The sequence below is a fragment of the Lithobates pipiens genome, unplaced genomic scaffold (genome assembly GCF_037356315.1).
Source record: "Lithobates pipiens isolate NorthernLeopardFrog02 unplaced genomic scaffold, aLitPip1_a1.2 Scaffold_18, whole genome shotgun sequence".
Classification (NCBI taxonomy): domain Eukaryota; kingdom Metazoa; phylum Chordata; class Amphibia; order Anura; family Ranidae; genus Lithobates; species Lithobates pipiens.
In genome coordinates, this window is record NW_027507758.1 from 385,859,947 (window position 1) to 385,873,337 (window position 13,391).

Genomic DNA, 13,391 nt, shown 5'->3' on the forward strand with positions numbered 1-13,391 from the left:
GAACATTTAATACTTTGCAATGAACGATACTAAGTTTTGATATGACATAGGCCATACTGTTGTGCCATGGTCACTGTGCGAATCATGTTGTTGCTTTATAGTTTAACGTTTTGACAGTTCTTTGTTTTTGGTTTAACATAAAATAAATAATTGTATTATTTTCTTCTAGGTTACTGACCGAGTTTTATGAGGCTGCAGATCCTGAAAAACGCAATAAGTTTCCTGGGGAAGGTCATACTGCCAAACTTGGCTTGAAAAAGACGGTGCCATCTTTGTTACTTTTAACTGGTGTAACTGCTGGCATGTTATGTACAGAAACTGGAAGGAAAGTTTATGTCAACACGTGGATATATGCAACTTTGATTGGCTGTCTATGGGTCAGCATTAAGGCCTGAACAGACTTGGTCTCAAGTCAGCTGCACATCATACCAAAACTTTTTTTTTTTTCCCCCATAACGGAATACATTGTAAATATTGCCTTATCCATGGTCATCTAGTAAAATGTAAGACTGATACCAATGTGATACATGTCATGCAAATAATATTTGGTATTTGCTTACAATTCATTTTTTCCTAACTTTAAAGAAAAGGGTCACTTAGTATATTGATCCCAACTATATTTTATAGCCATGGAATACCCTTTTGTTACCTGACAATAGTGTGTGCACCATCCAGTCTAATGGTCAAAGGTTACAAATCTGCTGCTGCCACACAGTTTGAATAAGTAAATGTGCCAATATTTAAAGAGACAAGTCAGCCAGGAACTGGTATTTATGGCTTCAGATTAAAAAATAAATAACCAGAGCTAAATACACAAAACACGAAATCTGCAGTTTTGGTACACAGCCATGTTTTTAGCCCTAATTGTTTATTTTGTCTCTGCAGTTAGACCATTAGAGGTTGCTGAACCCAGCTGGCTTTCGAAAGAGGCAGTTCACTTTTCTAACCTTTGACCTCAAATTATTTGTTTTACAAGTGGAACTTTATATTATCCAACTGTACACACTTTTTAGTCACATGTATATAACACCTATCTATCTTAAAGCCTTCCATTTTCTGGGGCCTGGAAAATTAGGGTTTATTTTTTTTATTATTTTTTTATTTTTATTTTTTTTACGGTCGACCTACCTGTCCAGTAAGGCAGTGTTTCCCCAGGGGACCTCTAAAATGTCACACATCAAGGTAGGCGTATGGGAACATTTTTTATAATAAAAAATATATATATATATATTATAGTTCTGAGAAAAAAAGGAGAGAGTTGGGAAGTCTGCACTAAACCTGGTCTTATACCTGCAGAATTTTGTTCAAAAGATATCCATGTTCATTCAGTTATCTGAGAGTTAAAGGGGTCAATTCAACAATGGGTTTTGAACAGAACAAGCAAATAAAAAAATCAAGGACACGGCTGATTTTAATTGAACAAACTAATTTCTGATTCTTGTATTTGCTCCTCACCATGAAAACTTGTATTGTGCACATGCACATAACAAACGTAAGCCAGAACTAGAACATTTGTTCTATGAGCATCGAGACATTGACGTACTACTCAAATTAAAAGTAATTAGAGTCCATAAATGCACCACTCAATGGTCGCAAATTTGATTTTTATACTTTCTTGTTTGAATTTAATTCTACATAAGCAAGACCAGCTTTAGTGGTCCGTGTGAAACACTGCACTGCACCACAATGTGACATCGAAACTCAGAATTGAATGTGACTGAAAAAGCTGTTGTCTGACTATTCTCATTAAAAGGGCATGAAAGAAGTATCTGGGAAGAGAGTTCTTCTATAACACTTCTTTTAGGCTCATTGATAGAATATATTTGAATTTCTTTTAGTGTGTGTTTTAATACATTTGTTCCATGTCTATACACTCAGAATAAAATTATAACCAAGAAAATAAAACAAAAGTTGTGGTGCTAGATACTACAGGTTATAAAAGCATGTTTGTGTTCTCTGTGCTTCTTTTCTAATTGTGTTGCATGTTTCAGTTGTGCATTTGTATGTTGCAGATATGTGTCAAATTATACATTGTACTCTTCCCCTCATTTTTATTTTTTGATGTCAAAGTTATAAAGGGTTATGTGACATTTGTTAAAATGCTGGTATGGTGCTATGCTATACTGCTGGCCAATGCACTAGAGAATTTATATGCTGATCCTCATGCTACAAATGTGCCTTTTTAATTTTGTTTTTAATTTTCCTGTCATGCTGTGCTCATTATAGTCGACATCTTTAAAATTATATGTAATGTTCAGCTGCTTTAACAATTTAATGTTCATGAGCAGGGTAGGAATGTTCTATTTGTGTTAAAATATGTAAGATATTTGCAATTTTTTACATAGATGTGAGCTGACCAGGGTATAAAAGGAAATACCGTATTTATCATCGTATAACACGTGCCAGCATGTAACACGCACCCTGATTTAAGAGGCAAGTTTCAGGGGAATTATTTTTTTTTTTTTTTTAAATCCCTTTTAAGCAAAATAAGGTCAGTGAGCATCAATGCAGCCTGATTAGTGCCCATCTGCAGCCTCAATGCAGCCTAATCTGTACCCATCTGCAGCTTCAGCGCAGCTAGATCTGTGTCCATCTGCAGCCTTCCATTTACTTCTCCCATGTCATCAATTTATTTGCTGGTGATGTTGTTATGCTCTTAACTGACCCCAATGAAATCCCTTATGAATGCCCATAAAGTGTTGCAAGCATTTAGGTGTGACTTGCCTCTCAGCCACTCCAACGCTCCGCAATCCAGCAAGAAGCTGCTAGCTCCTGCTGCTTCATGTACAGTCATCTTGGTGTGCGCCGAGTGGAGATGACTGCTCAGTGATTTCCGGTGACACTCTGAGATACGCTGTCGGCGTATAATGCGCACCTGCAATTTTCCTCTTATTTTCAGGGGGGAAAAGTGCATGTTATACACCGATTTAATACAGTAATTTGTCAGCTTTTCTTAATGGTGTGCAAAGGTCTTAAAGTTATTGTAAAGGCACAAGGTTTTTTTACCTTCATGCATTCTATGTATGAAGGTAAAAAACCTTGTGTGCAGCAGCCCCAGCCTCCCTAATGCTTACCTGTGCCCCTCCTCAATCCAGTGATGTTCCTGAGAGCCTTGCCTCTCTGTGGACTCGCACTCCTGATTGGCTTTTTACAGCAGCTGTCAATCACAGCCCATAAGTCAATCGGGAGATGGAGGCAGCAGGACTGAGCCACAGCTTCCTGTTTGAATGGACACACAGAGCCGCAGCTCAGGAGTGCAGATGCTTGGGTGCCCCCACAGCAAGCTGCTTTCTGTGGGGGCACCTGGCAGGAGGGAGGGGCCAAAGGCACTGCTGCGGGTCCCCAGAAAATGAGGATCCAGGCTGCTCTTGGCAAAACCACTGCACAGAGCAGGCTAGTATAACATGTTTGGTATTTTTTTATTAAAACAAGACTTTAATATCGCTTTAAGTTTTAGCCTGGATTTTTATTTTTCTACTAAGTAGGCCCTTATGTATCTTTGCCTAAATTAGTAAAATTCCAAAATGTGAGATCGATACAAGAAGTGTGGCCAAAGCTTTATACATTCTGGGCCACAGGAGTGCACTTATTTCTGCACTGCTGTAACTCAGATTCAGCTGAGAGCAGACTGAAGGCTGCGGTCTGCTGATGTCACGCAGCTGGTCCCAGGCTCTGGAAGGATTGTGACTTTAAAGGCCCGTACAATAGGACTTTTTGACAGCAAACATGCAAATTAGCTGTTTTAAGGCAACATCCGACCGTGAGTACGCTCCATCGGACAAACTTTTTCAGTTTGTTGGCTTTGCGAACAGACAGACTTTTCGACAACATAAGTCAGATGGAGCAAAGTCCGATCCTGTGTACTGAAAACCATCGGACTTCATAAACACGCATGCTCAGAACCAATGCAAAAGATCAGACAACAATACATAAGTTGACCAAAGGTGGCGTTAAAGAGCAGAAAAGCCACATGATGTAGTGAAAGTTGGCTGAAAATTTTCAATCGTGTGTATGCTTAACAAGTTCACAGCCAATGCCCTTTGTACAGAAATCCACAGGAAAGTTTTTGTTTAAAGTCCAATCATGTGTATGAGGCTAAAGACTGGGATCCACCTAAATGCCTGATTGTCAGCTGGCTAAGCCTCCCAGCGTGCTGCTGACAACATGAGCCAGCGCTCTTGCCCACTCCACAGCCCGGAACTTCAATGAGCATTGGAGGGGCAGAGCAGAGAATGGTGACTGCTAGTCACTGCTCCCTGCTCAGTGAAGACCCAGAACTGAGAATTCAGCGGTCATGTTATCGCTCATTTCTATGTCTTAGGACTGGAGGTGAACCTTTACCCAGCATTCACTGCTGGTGACTCAACCACTGTCCTTTAGGATTTACCTGCAGTGAATGTCAGATTTACTGCTTTATAAATATTATCCATGGAGTTTTTGGACCATGTCTTCTTGCAGGTTCATTGATGGAACTTATTTGAATATTTAGTACATGTGTAGTCCATATTTTTCCTGTCTATGCACTCATAGGAAAAATATAATAAGGACAAAGAAACATATTTTCTCTCCCCTGCCACTCTGTATACCTTCTGGGTGTGGAGCTGCATGTGAATCATTCACTTTCCTCTCAAGTGACCGTGCTAGTGTTTGGTATTTGGTCCAGCACTGTCACATGGGGGGTAAAGAGTCATAAACCCTGTGTAAGGTCTGAGTTAGGGCTTTCTTTACTTATTCTCAGAGTTTAAACTTGAATTGGCTGAAAGATCAGGCTAAATCTTTTATTGCTGTTCGTGGGAGTACTGTGAAAGGCTATCCTCAATGGCAGTAGGCCAATTTGGTACATTGGAGTTTGGGATGGGAGGGCAAGGAGAATGAACCCAATTTCCTTGTCAACTATGGAAAGACTGCGATCAGGTATATCGCCATTAAATGATGGGAAATGCCATTTTATTGCTACACAGTAGTTTTGCTTCTATCTGATTTGTGAAAGCTCATGTTAGGAATGATTGTACAGTAGTGCTTTAGAATTAAAAAATTGTCTTTGTTTTTTGGGGCAAAAGTGAAAGACTCCTTTTTATTCCTTGAGCATTTAAGATTCCATACTCAAATGGTCTGCATTTCTGCATGGCTTAGCAGTTGGCCTATGTTCATTTAGGAAAGCACACTATTTTGCCATCACAGTCTATATGTTCTTTGATCAAGTTTGATTTGATTTGGAATTCATTGTTTAAACATGCTATCTGACATTTGATAAATGGTGTGTGGAAGCAAGATACATAGGTTCAGTTTCAAGTCCCATGGTGCCCTGGAGTGTTGTATTTTCCACATTTTCCACCCTTACTGGGTGCTGAGGGATTTTCATATGGCCGAAACTACATTTAGAAAGTGCTAAAATGTACTGCCATTACACAGTGTATTTGACTGTTGCCAAAAATCTGCCCGGAATCGATCTTTTAATTTAAAGGCCAATAATTTATAGTGTCGGATCATTATAATGGTGTGTTCATTAAGCAAGTGGTCATTCTGATCCATTTGGTTGCCACATGTTTCTAGGTAAAGAAAGCGGTTTAAAGAAATAGTGGTACTCCTTTTTAATCCTACCTGAATAGACTGGGTTGGGGAATGCTTATGTGGCTACATAGTACTGCAGTGATCTACTACAGATCTTAACTGGGAGCCATGACAATTTTGGTAGAATTTTTTTCCAATAATCGATGCACCCCTCCAAAATCAGATTAGGGGTGTCAACATTTTTTGGTGAGAAAATGTACATGCTTATAATGGAGTTTAGAGAAGACATTTCAGAAATCGATTTTTTGGTTTTCCAGTGCCCAACTGTTATGTTGTATTTACAGATAGCTGTAGAGAGGTTTTCTATGGAAGCAAGAATTGGGGGTATTGCTAGAACCACAAGATGAAGTTGTTGTTTTTCTAAAGTAGGTTAGATAATGGAAGGAAACCGTGTTACTTCATGTAACACCACTTTTTTGCTATCTTTCATTTTATGGAATTTCTTGTCTTCTTTCTGTAAGTTGTCTTATTTTCAGTAACTCGAATTTTGCCTCCTAAGGAGGTGTGACATTTGCCAGCAAAGAAGTTATTGAAATCTTTATGTATGGCACATAGGGTGCTTATGTCTATATACTTACGATAGTTGCTTTGCTCTCACCCTGTGCACATATTCTGTGTGAGTGATGAGTACAGTAAGTAAGATGCTTATTAGGAGTTTACAATTTAAAAAGAAATGTATATGATCCTAGGTGTAAAAAACCTAATTACAGCAAGCACCAATAATTACTATATCCTAGTTTTAGTAATAACATTTCTGGAAATGTAACGTTGAATGAAATTGTGGTAGTGAATGCAGCAAAATATCTTTACTGCCCTTTTATATAAAATGTGTGCCACCTAATCCTTTTACTCTTTTTATGATCACCATCTGCCAAAACAGCAAAATTGCATTGCTAGGTGGATGTCTCAAGATCTGTTTGTTTTTGTTTTTTTGTTTTATTTCTTGATTGGTTTTGGTGCCTAGTTGAGGGATACAAGTGTTGAATGTAGGAAAGCCATGCTAGCTTCACTACCATTACAAGCACATGCTGGAAAGAAGTCATCTAGCATCCAAATTTACAAAAAATAATTTTTTGATATGCCGTCAACTGGTTAACCATATACTAATAATCTAGTGATGTAATTTTAAATAAAATGGTGATTGTGCTATTATACATACATGTGTAAATATAAACACAAATTACTATTCCATAAATTTCTTTAAAAAAAAATATATAGAATATACTCAATTATATTGTACATTTCATAGTGCACATCCAACATTTAATAGTGCTGTATATCTGTGTCAGACCATATATTCAAATCAGTTCAAAATTGTCTGTTTGCAGAGTCCATAACTGTAATAAAATGCCACTGTGCCACCACTCTAAAACCATCATATGCTTCAACTCTTAGTAAAATACATGCTCACCTTGATCCTAGACCTATATGCAATATAGGTCTAAAGAACTTTTTTTTGTAATCCTTGCAGATCCACCTCCCGGCAATTTTGCCTACTTAATGTGCAGGGTCCCCTTAAGGGACTGGACCATCCTGTCAGAGTTGAGGCTCAAACATAGAATAGATTTATCATTGGGCAACGCCATATGAAAACTTTCAGCTTTTTATTATAAAAATAACAAGGCCTAAGGAATGCCCAGGAAAAACCCAAGCTTACCTATCAACCAGCTCGCAGGCAACCAAATTAACCTAACAGTATGTTAAAAACAGGAGTTTAGTCCGCATGCATTTGCAAACGCATGCATAAGCCACAGAGGTTTGTCAAGGCATCCTGGTATCTGTGGTCCTAACACTAAAATAGGACTGTCCCCACAGTGGAGGCACATGCATTCTGATGGATAGATGGGGGCAGGTGGACTGAAGGAAGCTACCCCTTCTTAAAGGTACATGCGCACCAAACACCCAGCATGTAGCACAATGGCTGCAAAGGTGTTGGTGCGTTGCTGGACCAATACAAATGTGATAAGAAAAATCTCGCCACCGCCTCCATCTACAGCTGGCTATAGCAGTAAGCGACATTGGAAGGCCGTTTTTTCATATTATAAAACTATTGCACTCACAGACCTGAGATCAAATGGCTATGAGTTTTATACAGAACAAATCGCTTCTCACCATACTTTGGCTTTACATTAAAGCTGGAAGTGACATCGGCGGAAGGATTCACGTGACCAATGACACATCGTGTCAAGTCACTTTTAGCTTTGCATCAAAACCAGAAGTGTGGTGAAATGTGATTTGTGCTGCATGAAACACTGCCATTTGATGTTTTGTTATGTCTAAGTGCAATATTTTTATAATAAAAGGCTCAAAGTTTCCATATGTTTGAGCATCATCTGTGCCCGGTGGCTGGAAGGTCTGGCCCCTTAAAGGGTCCCTGTACATGATATGGGCTAAATAGCCAAGAGGTGGATCACAAGGCTTACAAATAAGCACTTTAGACATGTATTGCATATGGGCCTAGGCTCAAGGTGAGCATGTATTTCACTAGGAATTGAAGCACATTGTGGTTTTGGATTAGCAGCACATTATTACACGTTTGCAACTCTGGTGATTTATGTACTCTGAAAACAGAACCAATTTTGAACTGTTGTGAATATATGGACTCTGGCACACATATACAGCACTATTAATACTATGAAACATACAATATAATTTTGTATACCGTATTTATTGGCGTATAACACGTGCCGACGTATAACACGCACCCCAAGTTTAGGAGGCAAGTTTAAGGAAAAAACCTTACATTTTAAATGCCCATCAATGTAGCCCTCCACTGTCCCCCTGCAGCCCCCCACTGTCCCCCTGCAGCCTTCCACAAAATTGCAGTATGGTTAGTTTTAAATTTACCGCCGCCATCTTCGGCTCCTCCCGCCGAGATCTTCGGCTCCTCCCGCCGCCGAGATCTTCGGCTCCCCCCGCCGCCGCCGTCGAGATCTTTGTCTCCTCCCGCTGCCGACATAAGCCGAGCCGAGGGTACTCGGCTACTCGGCTCTGCTCGCAGTAACGCCCCCGTCCCGCCCCTTGTCCTGGCTCCTGTGATGGACACAACACCGGGCCAATGGCGGGACGTAAAGGCTAGGAGGCGGGACTGGGCGTGACTGAGAGCCGAGTACACAGTACACTCGGCTCAGCTCGGTAAATGTCGGCAGCGCTCCACAGAGTGCGGATCGGCGTTTAACACGCACCCATGATTTTCCCCCGATTTTTAAGGGGAAAAAAGTGCGTGTTATACGCCGATAAATACGGTATATTATTATATATTTTTTTTTTAATGCAATATGTGGAATAGTAACTTATGTTTAACTATTTACACATGTATACATAAATGCAGTCACTATTTTATTTAAATTACATATTCTATTTTTGTTATTTCTTAAAGCAGCAACGCATCATTATGTTATTAAGATATGGTTTGGCCTGTGTGGCAGTACACGTAGGTGGTAGCAGCAGCAACTCCATATACATAACTGAAAGGATCACAAAAGTGTGGCAGTGCAGAAGGAAGATTCTCATTTATATAACCACTTTCAGACACTTTTATCTTTGACTAACATGATGGTCTCTTAAACTGACACCCTCAGCTTTGTTCCACATTTTGCATCTTACAAAAAGAATTAGGGAGTCGCCCTTTCCTGTTAATCCAGCAAATGTCTCTTTAAAATTGGCAAATGGAAAGTTCAATATGATGTGATGTCTTTACAATTATAGTCAAAGGGGGAATACCTGGAATTCTGGTAGGCTGACCTAAAGGACAGAATGCTAACATAATTGATGAATTTCTAAATAAATATGTCTACCCAAAAGTGAAATCTGGTTTCCCGTGGGCAAAACTTATAAAATATAGTATTCGTGATGTGATAATATGGAAAACCTATCCAAATACAATTACTGGTTGGAGTGACGATTTAGTGGGAGAATTAGACCAGTGTCTCTGATTATTATGCAGGATTTATACAGCGCCAACAGGTTGCACAGCTCTTTTCAATATAAAGACATTCAGTATAGTTACATTACAATTAAATACAAGAGGGTTATAAGGGCCTTGCTTGTGAGAGCTTCCTATCTAATAGATTGTTACTGAATAAATGGCTTTGGCAGGTAAAATGTTGATACAGAATTGCTTGTGTTGAAATATGTTTTAATAAATTGGAAACCGGCTGACAAAGCAATGAGGACGCCAGTGGACCTTGTAGGAAATCAAACTTGTGTATAGCTTTGCTTTGATAACGAAAAATTAAACAAAATATGCACTGAAGATTGTTTTTTTTTTTTTTTTTTTTTGTTACATTTTTTTCATTCTATTGAAGATGCAGACATTTTATATTTATTCATATTTTTCAGGCTTAGCAACTGTAATAATGGATTTAATGTAAACTTTATTTACAGTGATGTGTTGACACTAATTGCAAAGTGCCATTGTTTTAAACCAAGCTTCAGCCACTTGTATACCTATAATTTTATTGTTAATGTCTGATACAATTTGTAAAGAGAATAAAGATTTGACATATTGTATTTGCCGATTTTTACTGTATTTTGTTTTTGTAATCCTTTCATTACATTTGGCCTCAGGTAAAATTGAACTTCATGGGAAGGGCTAAATAAGGATTTGAAACGCATACTGCAACAGTGCTAGGCTCAGTAAGCAAAATTGACACACAGGTTTCACAAATGCAGAGTGAGGGGTCCCAAAGTGTCTGTACTTAAACTGGGTATTTTTGTTTTCTGTGTTTTTGTAACCCCGAATCAGGGCCTGGCACTTGAAGGCTTTACATAGTCTTGGGCAGGACGTAGCCTTCAATCTTGTGTGCAGGTCTTATTAGAGACCTGTCTTCTGTGTGAGTGTGCAGGTGTGCACACTTATAAGCAAAGACTTGACCATAGTGCTGAGCTCCTGTCAAGAGCCACATGCGTGCTCCATCTAGGAGACAGACCTACTCCCATTAGGAGAGGTGCTCTAATCAGTAGATGGCACTCCATGTTGAAGGAGAGATTCCTTACCCACAGGGCTGAGACAGTCAGGACAGCTAATTGAGTCTGAAGGAATGTAAGAGCTGGGGCAGCTAAGCAAGTCCAGGCGACAGACAATCTGTAAGTCTCAGGGGAGTGAGAGGGAGTGGGTGCATATAGTAGGATGCTGTAACTAGAGGCTGAGTGAGCCAGGAGAGCTAGGGGGGGGGGGGGGGGGAAGGTTTGAGGCACCAGTGAGAAGCGAAGCAGTAGTCCTGAACAGACGGCCAGGTGGTTTGGTACTTTCATTATGGCCTGAAAACTTGGTGTTTGCTCAGCTCTTCTGAATGCTTTTTCTCCTGACAGGAGAAAAGCAGTCTTAAAAATGCACTCAAAGCCATGTTTTGCAAACACATTTAGGTGTGTCAGGTATTTTGTGCATTCATTTCAAAAGCCAGAATACTAATTTATTCTGGCCATTGAAATGACGTGCTAAACATGCCTAGCGTTATTGCGCGATTACACAAGTTTATTCAGGTTCAGCTTCTTTTTTGCTTGACCACTCCTCTCCTGAATGCGCAAGTGATGGGGGGGGGGGGGGGGGGGCAGGTTCCTACCTCTAAACCCCTGTAAATGCTTATGTGTGCAAGGACACATAGGCAAACATGGTGAGGCTTTTAGAGTCAGAAAAACAAATCAACTGTCCTTAAAGCGGTAGTAAACCCGCAAATTTATTTATTTATTTTTTTACCACCTGCAAAGCAAAAGGCATAATGAGCTAGTATGCACCGCATACTAGCTCATTATGAAATACTTACCTTAGAACGAGGCCCCCGACATCTGGCCCGATCCACGCCGAGGGAGCTGTCATGCTCCCTCTGCGTTTCTTCCGGGTATCGCGGCTCCGGCGCTGTGAGTGGCCGGAGCCGCGATATCGTCACTCCCGCGCATGCGCGCAGGAGATTTCATCCCGGCCAGGCCGGCCACTGCCGGACTTTCAGCCGAGAATCCCCTTGTGCGCATGCGCCGCTGCAGTCAGCGGCGCATACCGAGGCGAATATCTCCTAAACTGTACAGGTTTAGGAGATATTTTTTTTTACCTACAAGTAAATCTTATTATAGGCTTTCCTGTAGGTAAAAGTTAAAAAAAAATGAGTATACAACCACTTTAAAAGTGGCATTTTCAACACCCAGTGTTCATGAGGTATTATGGCTTTGTTGATGAAAATCCCCCTCTGTCGTCAACTGTTTTGTGGACCTTCCTTAAAGCGTTTACCAACACTTCATGTTCCTGTTATGTGCCTGCTGTACCATGTACTTGTATGAGAAAGTATCCTGTTCTTTGTATTGCTTTTATGTGAAGTCCCTGGTGTTCCTGCTAGTCCCCTTGTTTCCCTATTAAAACCTGATCACACTAAGCAGGAGAACACATCATGGTCAGTTGTGGGTATTTTTGTTTTTTATATCTATACAAATGTTTTGTCTTTCATTTCAATCTTTGAATGGCTTGTTTTACAAAGTGATCGTTTACAATTACTTTACGTTTGTTTGTTTAATAAAAGTGGGCAGGCAAGCCTTAAAACCACAGTTTGGACTGTGAATTCACTGGAAATGCTTCTACCACCAGTGTTCATTGTGTTGATGAAAATATTTGCGGCATTTTTGTCAGCGGCATGTTTTCAGTGGCGAAAACTAAGTGAAAATTACTCAGAATTCCATTACAATTTTCGTCAACAAACGAAAATGTGAGGGAGGGACTTTTTAATTTATTTTTTATTTTAAAGTTGCACTTATGTCAAAAAAAGCAATGTTCTTGTAATGAAACGTGGTTTTACTTATAAAGACAGTATATAATGGCTAAATCTGTGTCTGTAGTTTGTTTAAACCTTAATATCATAAAAAATATTTTTATATTTTTTTTTCTCCAGAAGTATACGAGTTTGAAAATTCTAGAGAAATGCTTAATGCATTACAATTTAAACCAATTCAAATTTAGTAGACAAAATACGACTAAAACTATTCAGATTACGAATACAGTATACGACTATATACCTAAAATGGCATTTTGGTCAAGACTATGACTAAAAATAAATTGAAATTTGACCTCAAAATTAACACTGTCTTAACACTAAGCTGAATATATATATATATATATATATATATATATATATATATATATATATATATATATATATATATATATATATATAATTATTGTGTGTGTTTGATCCTAATATAAATGGACCCTGGATTATAGGCTGGTACCTTTTTTTAATGTCCGTGGAAACTCGCAAAGCTTTTAGTTCACATCCCCTAGGCATCCTCCTACCGTCTCTTACACAGAAATCCGTTGTAGCTTAACTCGTTCATTTTATTTTCCCTTCAAATTCGTCAATCAACTTTTCACTGGATTTGAATACAACTATAGAAGCAGTGCATCCAGATCAACACAACCTCGGTGAAACCTTGTGAACTGTATCCAGACCAGACACTTTGGGCATGGCCTGTAATCTTGCTTTGTGCACTGGATCCTGCATGGGCACTCACCTCAGCACTTGGTGCAATGCGCATAGTTAAATGCAAAGTACTATGCATGTCCAGGGCTGTGGTGCATCCCTTGAAGACCCATTCGGTGATATGCTTAGCATGAGTAATTTAAATTGCTCAGAGCTTAGTCTTGGGTAGATGGCCAGATGTTGCACAACACCACAGTTTGCACTCTACCGCTGTTTCGCGAACAGACTTTTATAAGGTATTCGCGTCCTTCCTCCTGCCCTTTTGCCTTGAGGACTTTATTACAGGACACAGGGGTTCCTCCGTATTTCTTCTCACACATGTTTACTCTATTTACAAACCCTGTTCTGAGTACTCCA

General features: G+C 39.5%; 1 protein-coding gene across 1 annotated transcript in view; it reads left to right on the plus strand.

The window, feature by feature from the left end:
• Positions 1–10,083, plus strand: part of AGPAT5 (1-acylglycerol-3-phosphate O-acyltransferase 5) — a 114,624-nt gene extending 104,541 nt beyond the window's left edge. The window contains exon 8 of the mRNA XM_077487780.1: positions 170–10,083. Within this exon, the coding sequence (XP_077343906.1) occupies positions 170–395 (226 nt within the window). The 3' untranslated portion in view covers positions 396–10,083. The remainder of the gene's footprint in view (positions 1–169) is intronic.
• Positions 10,084–13,391: the final 3,308 nt, after the last annotated feature.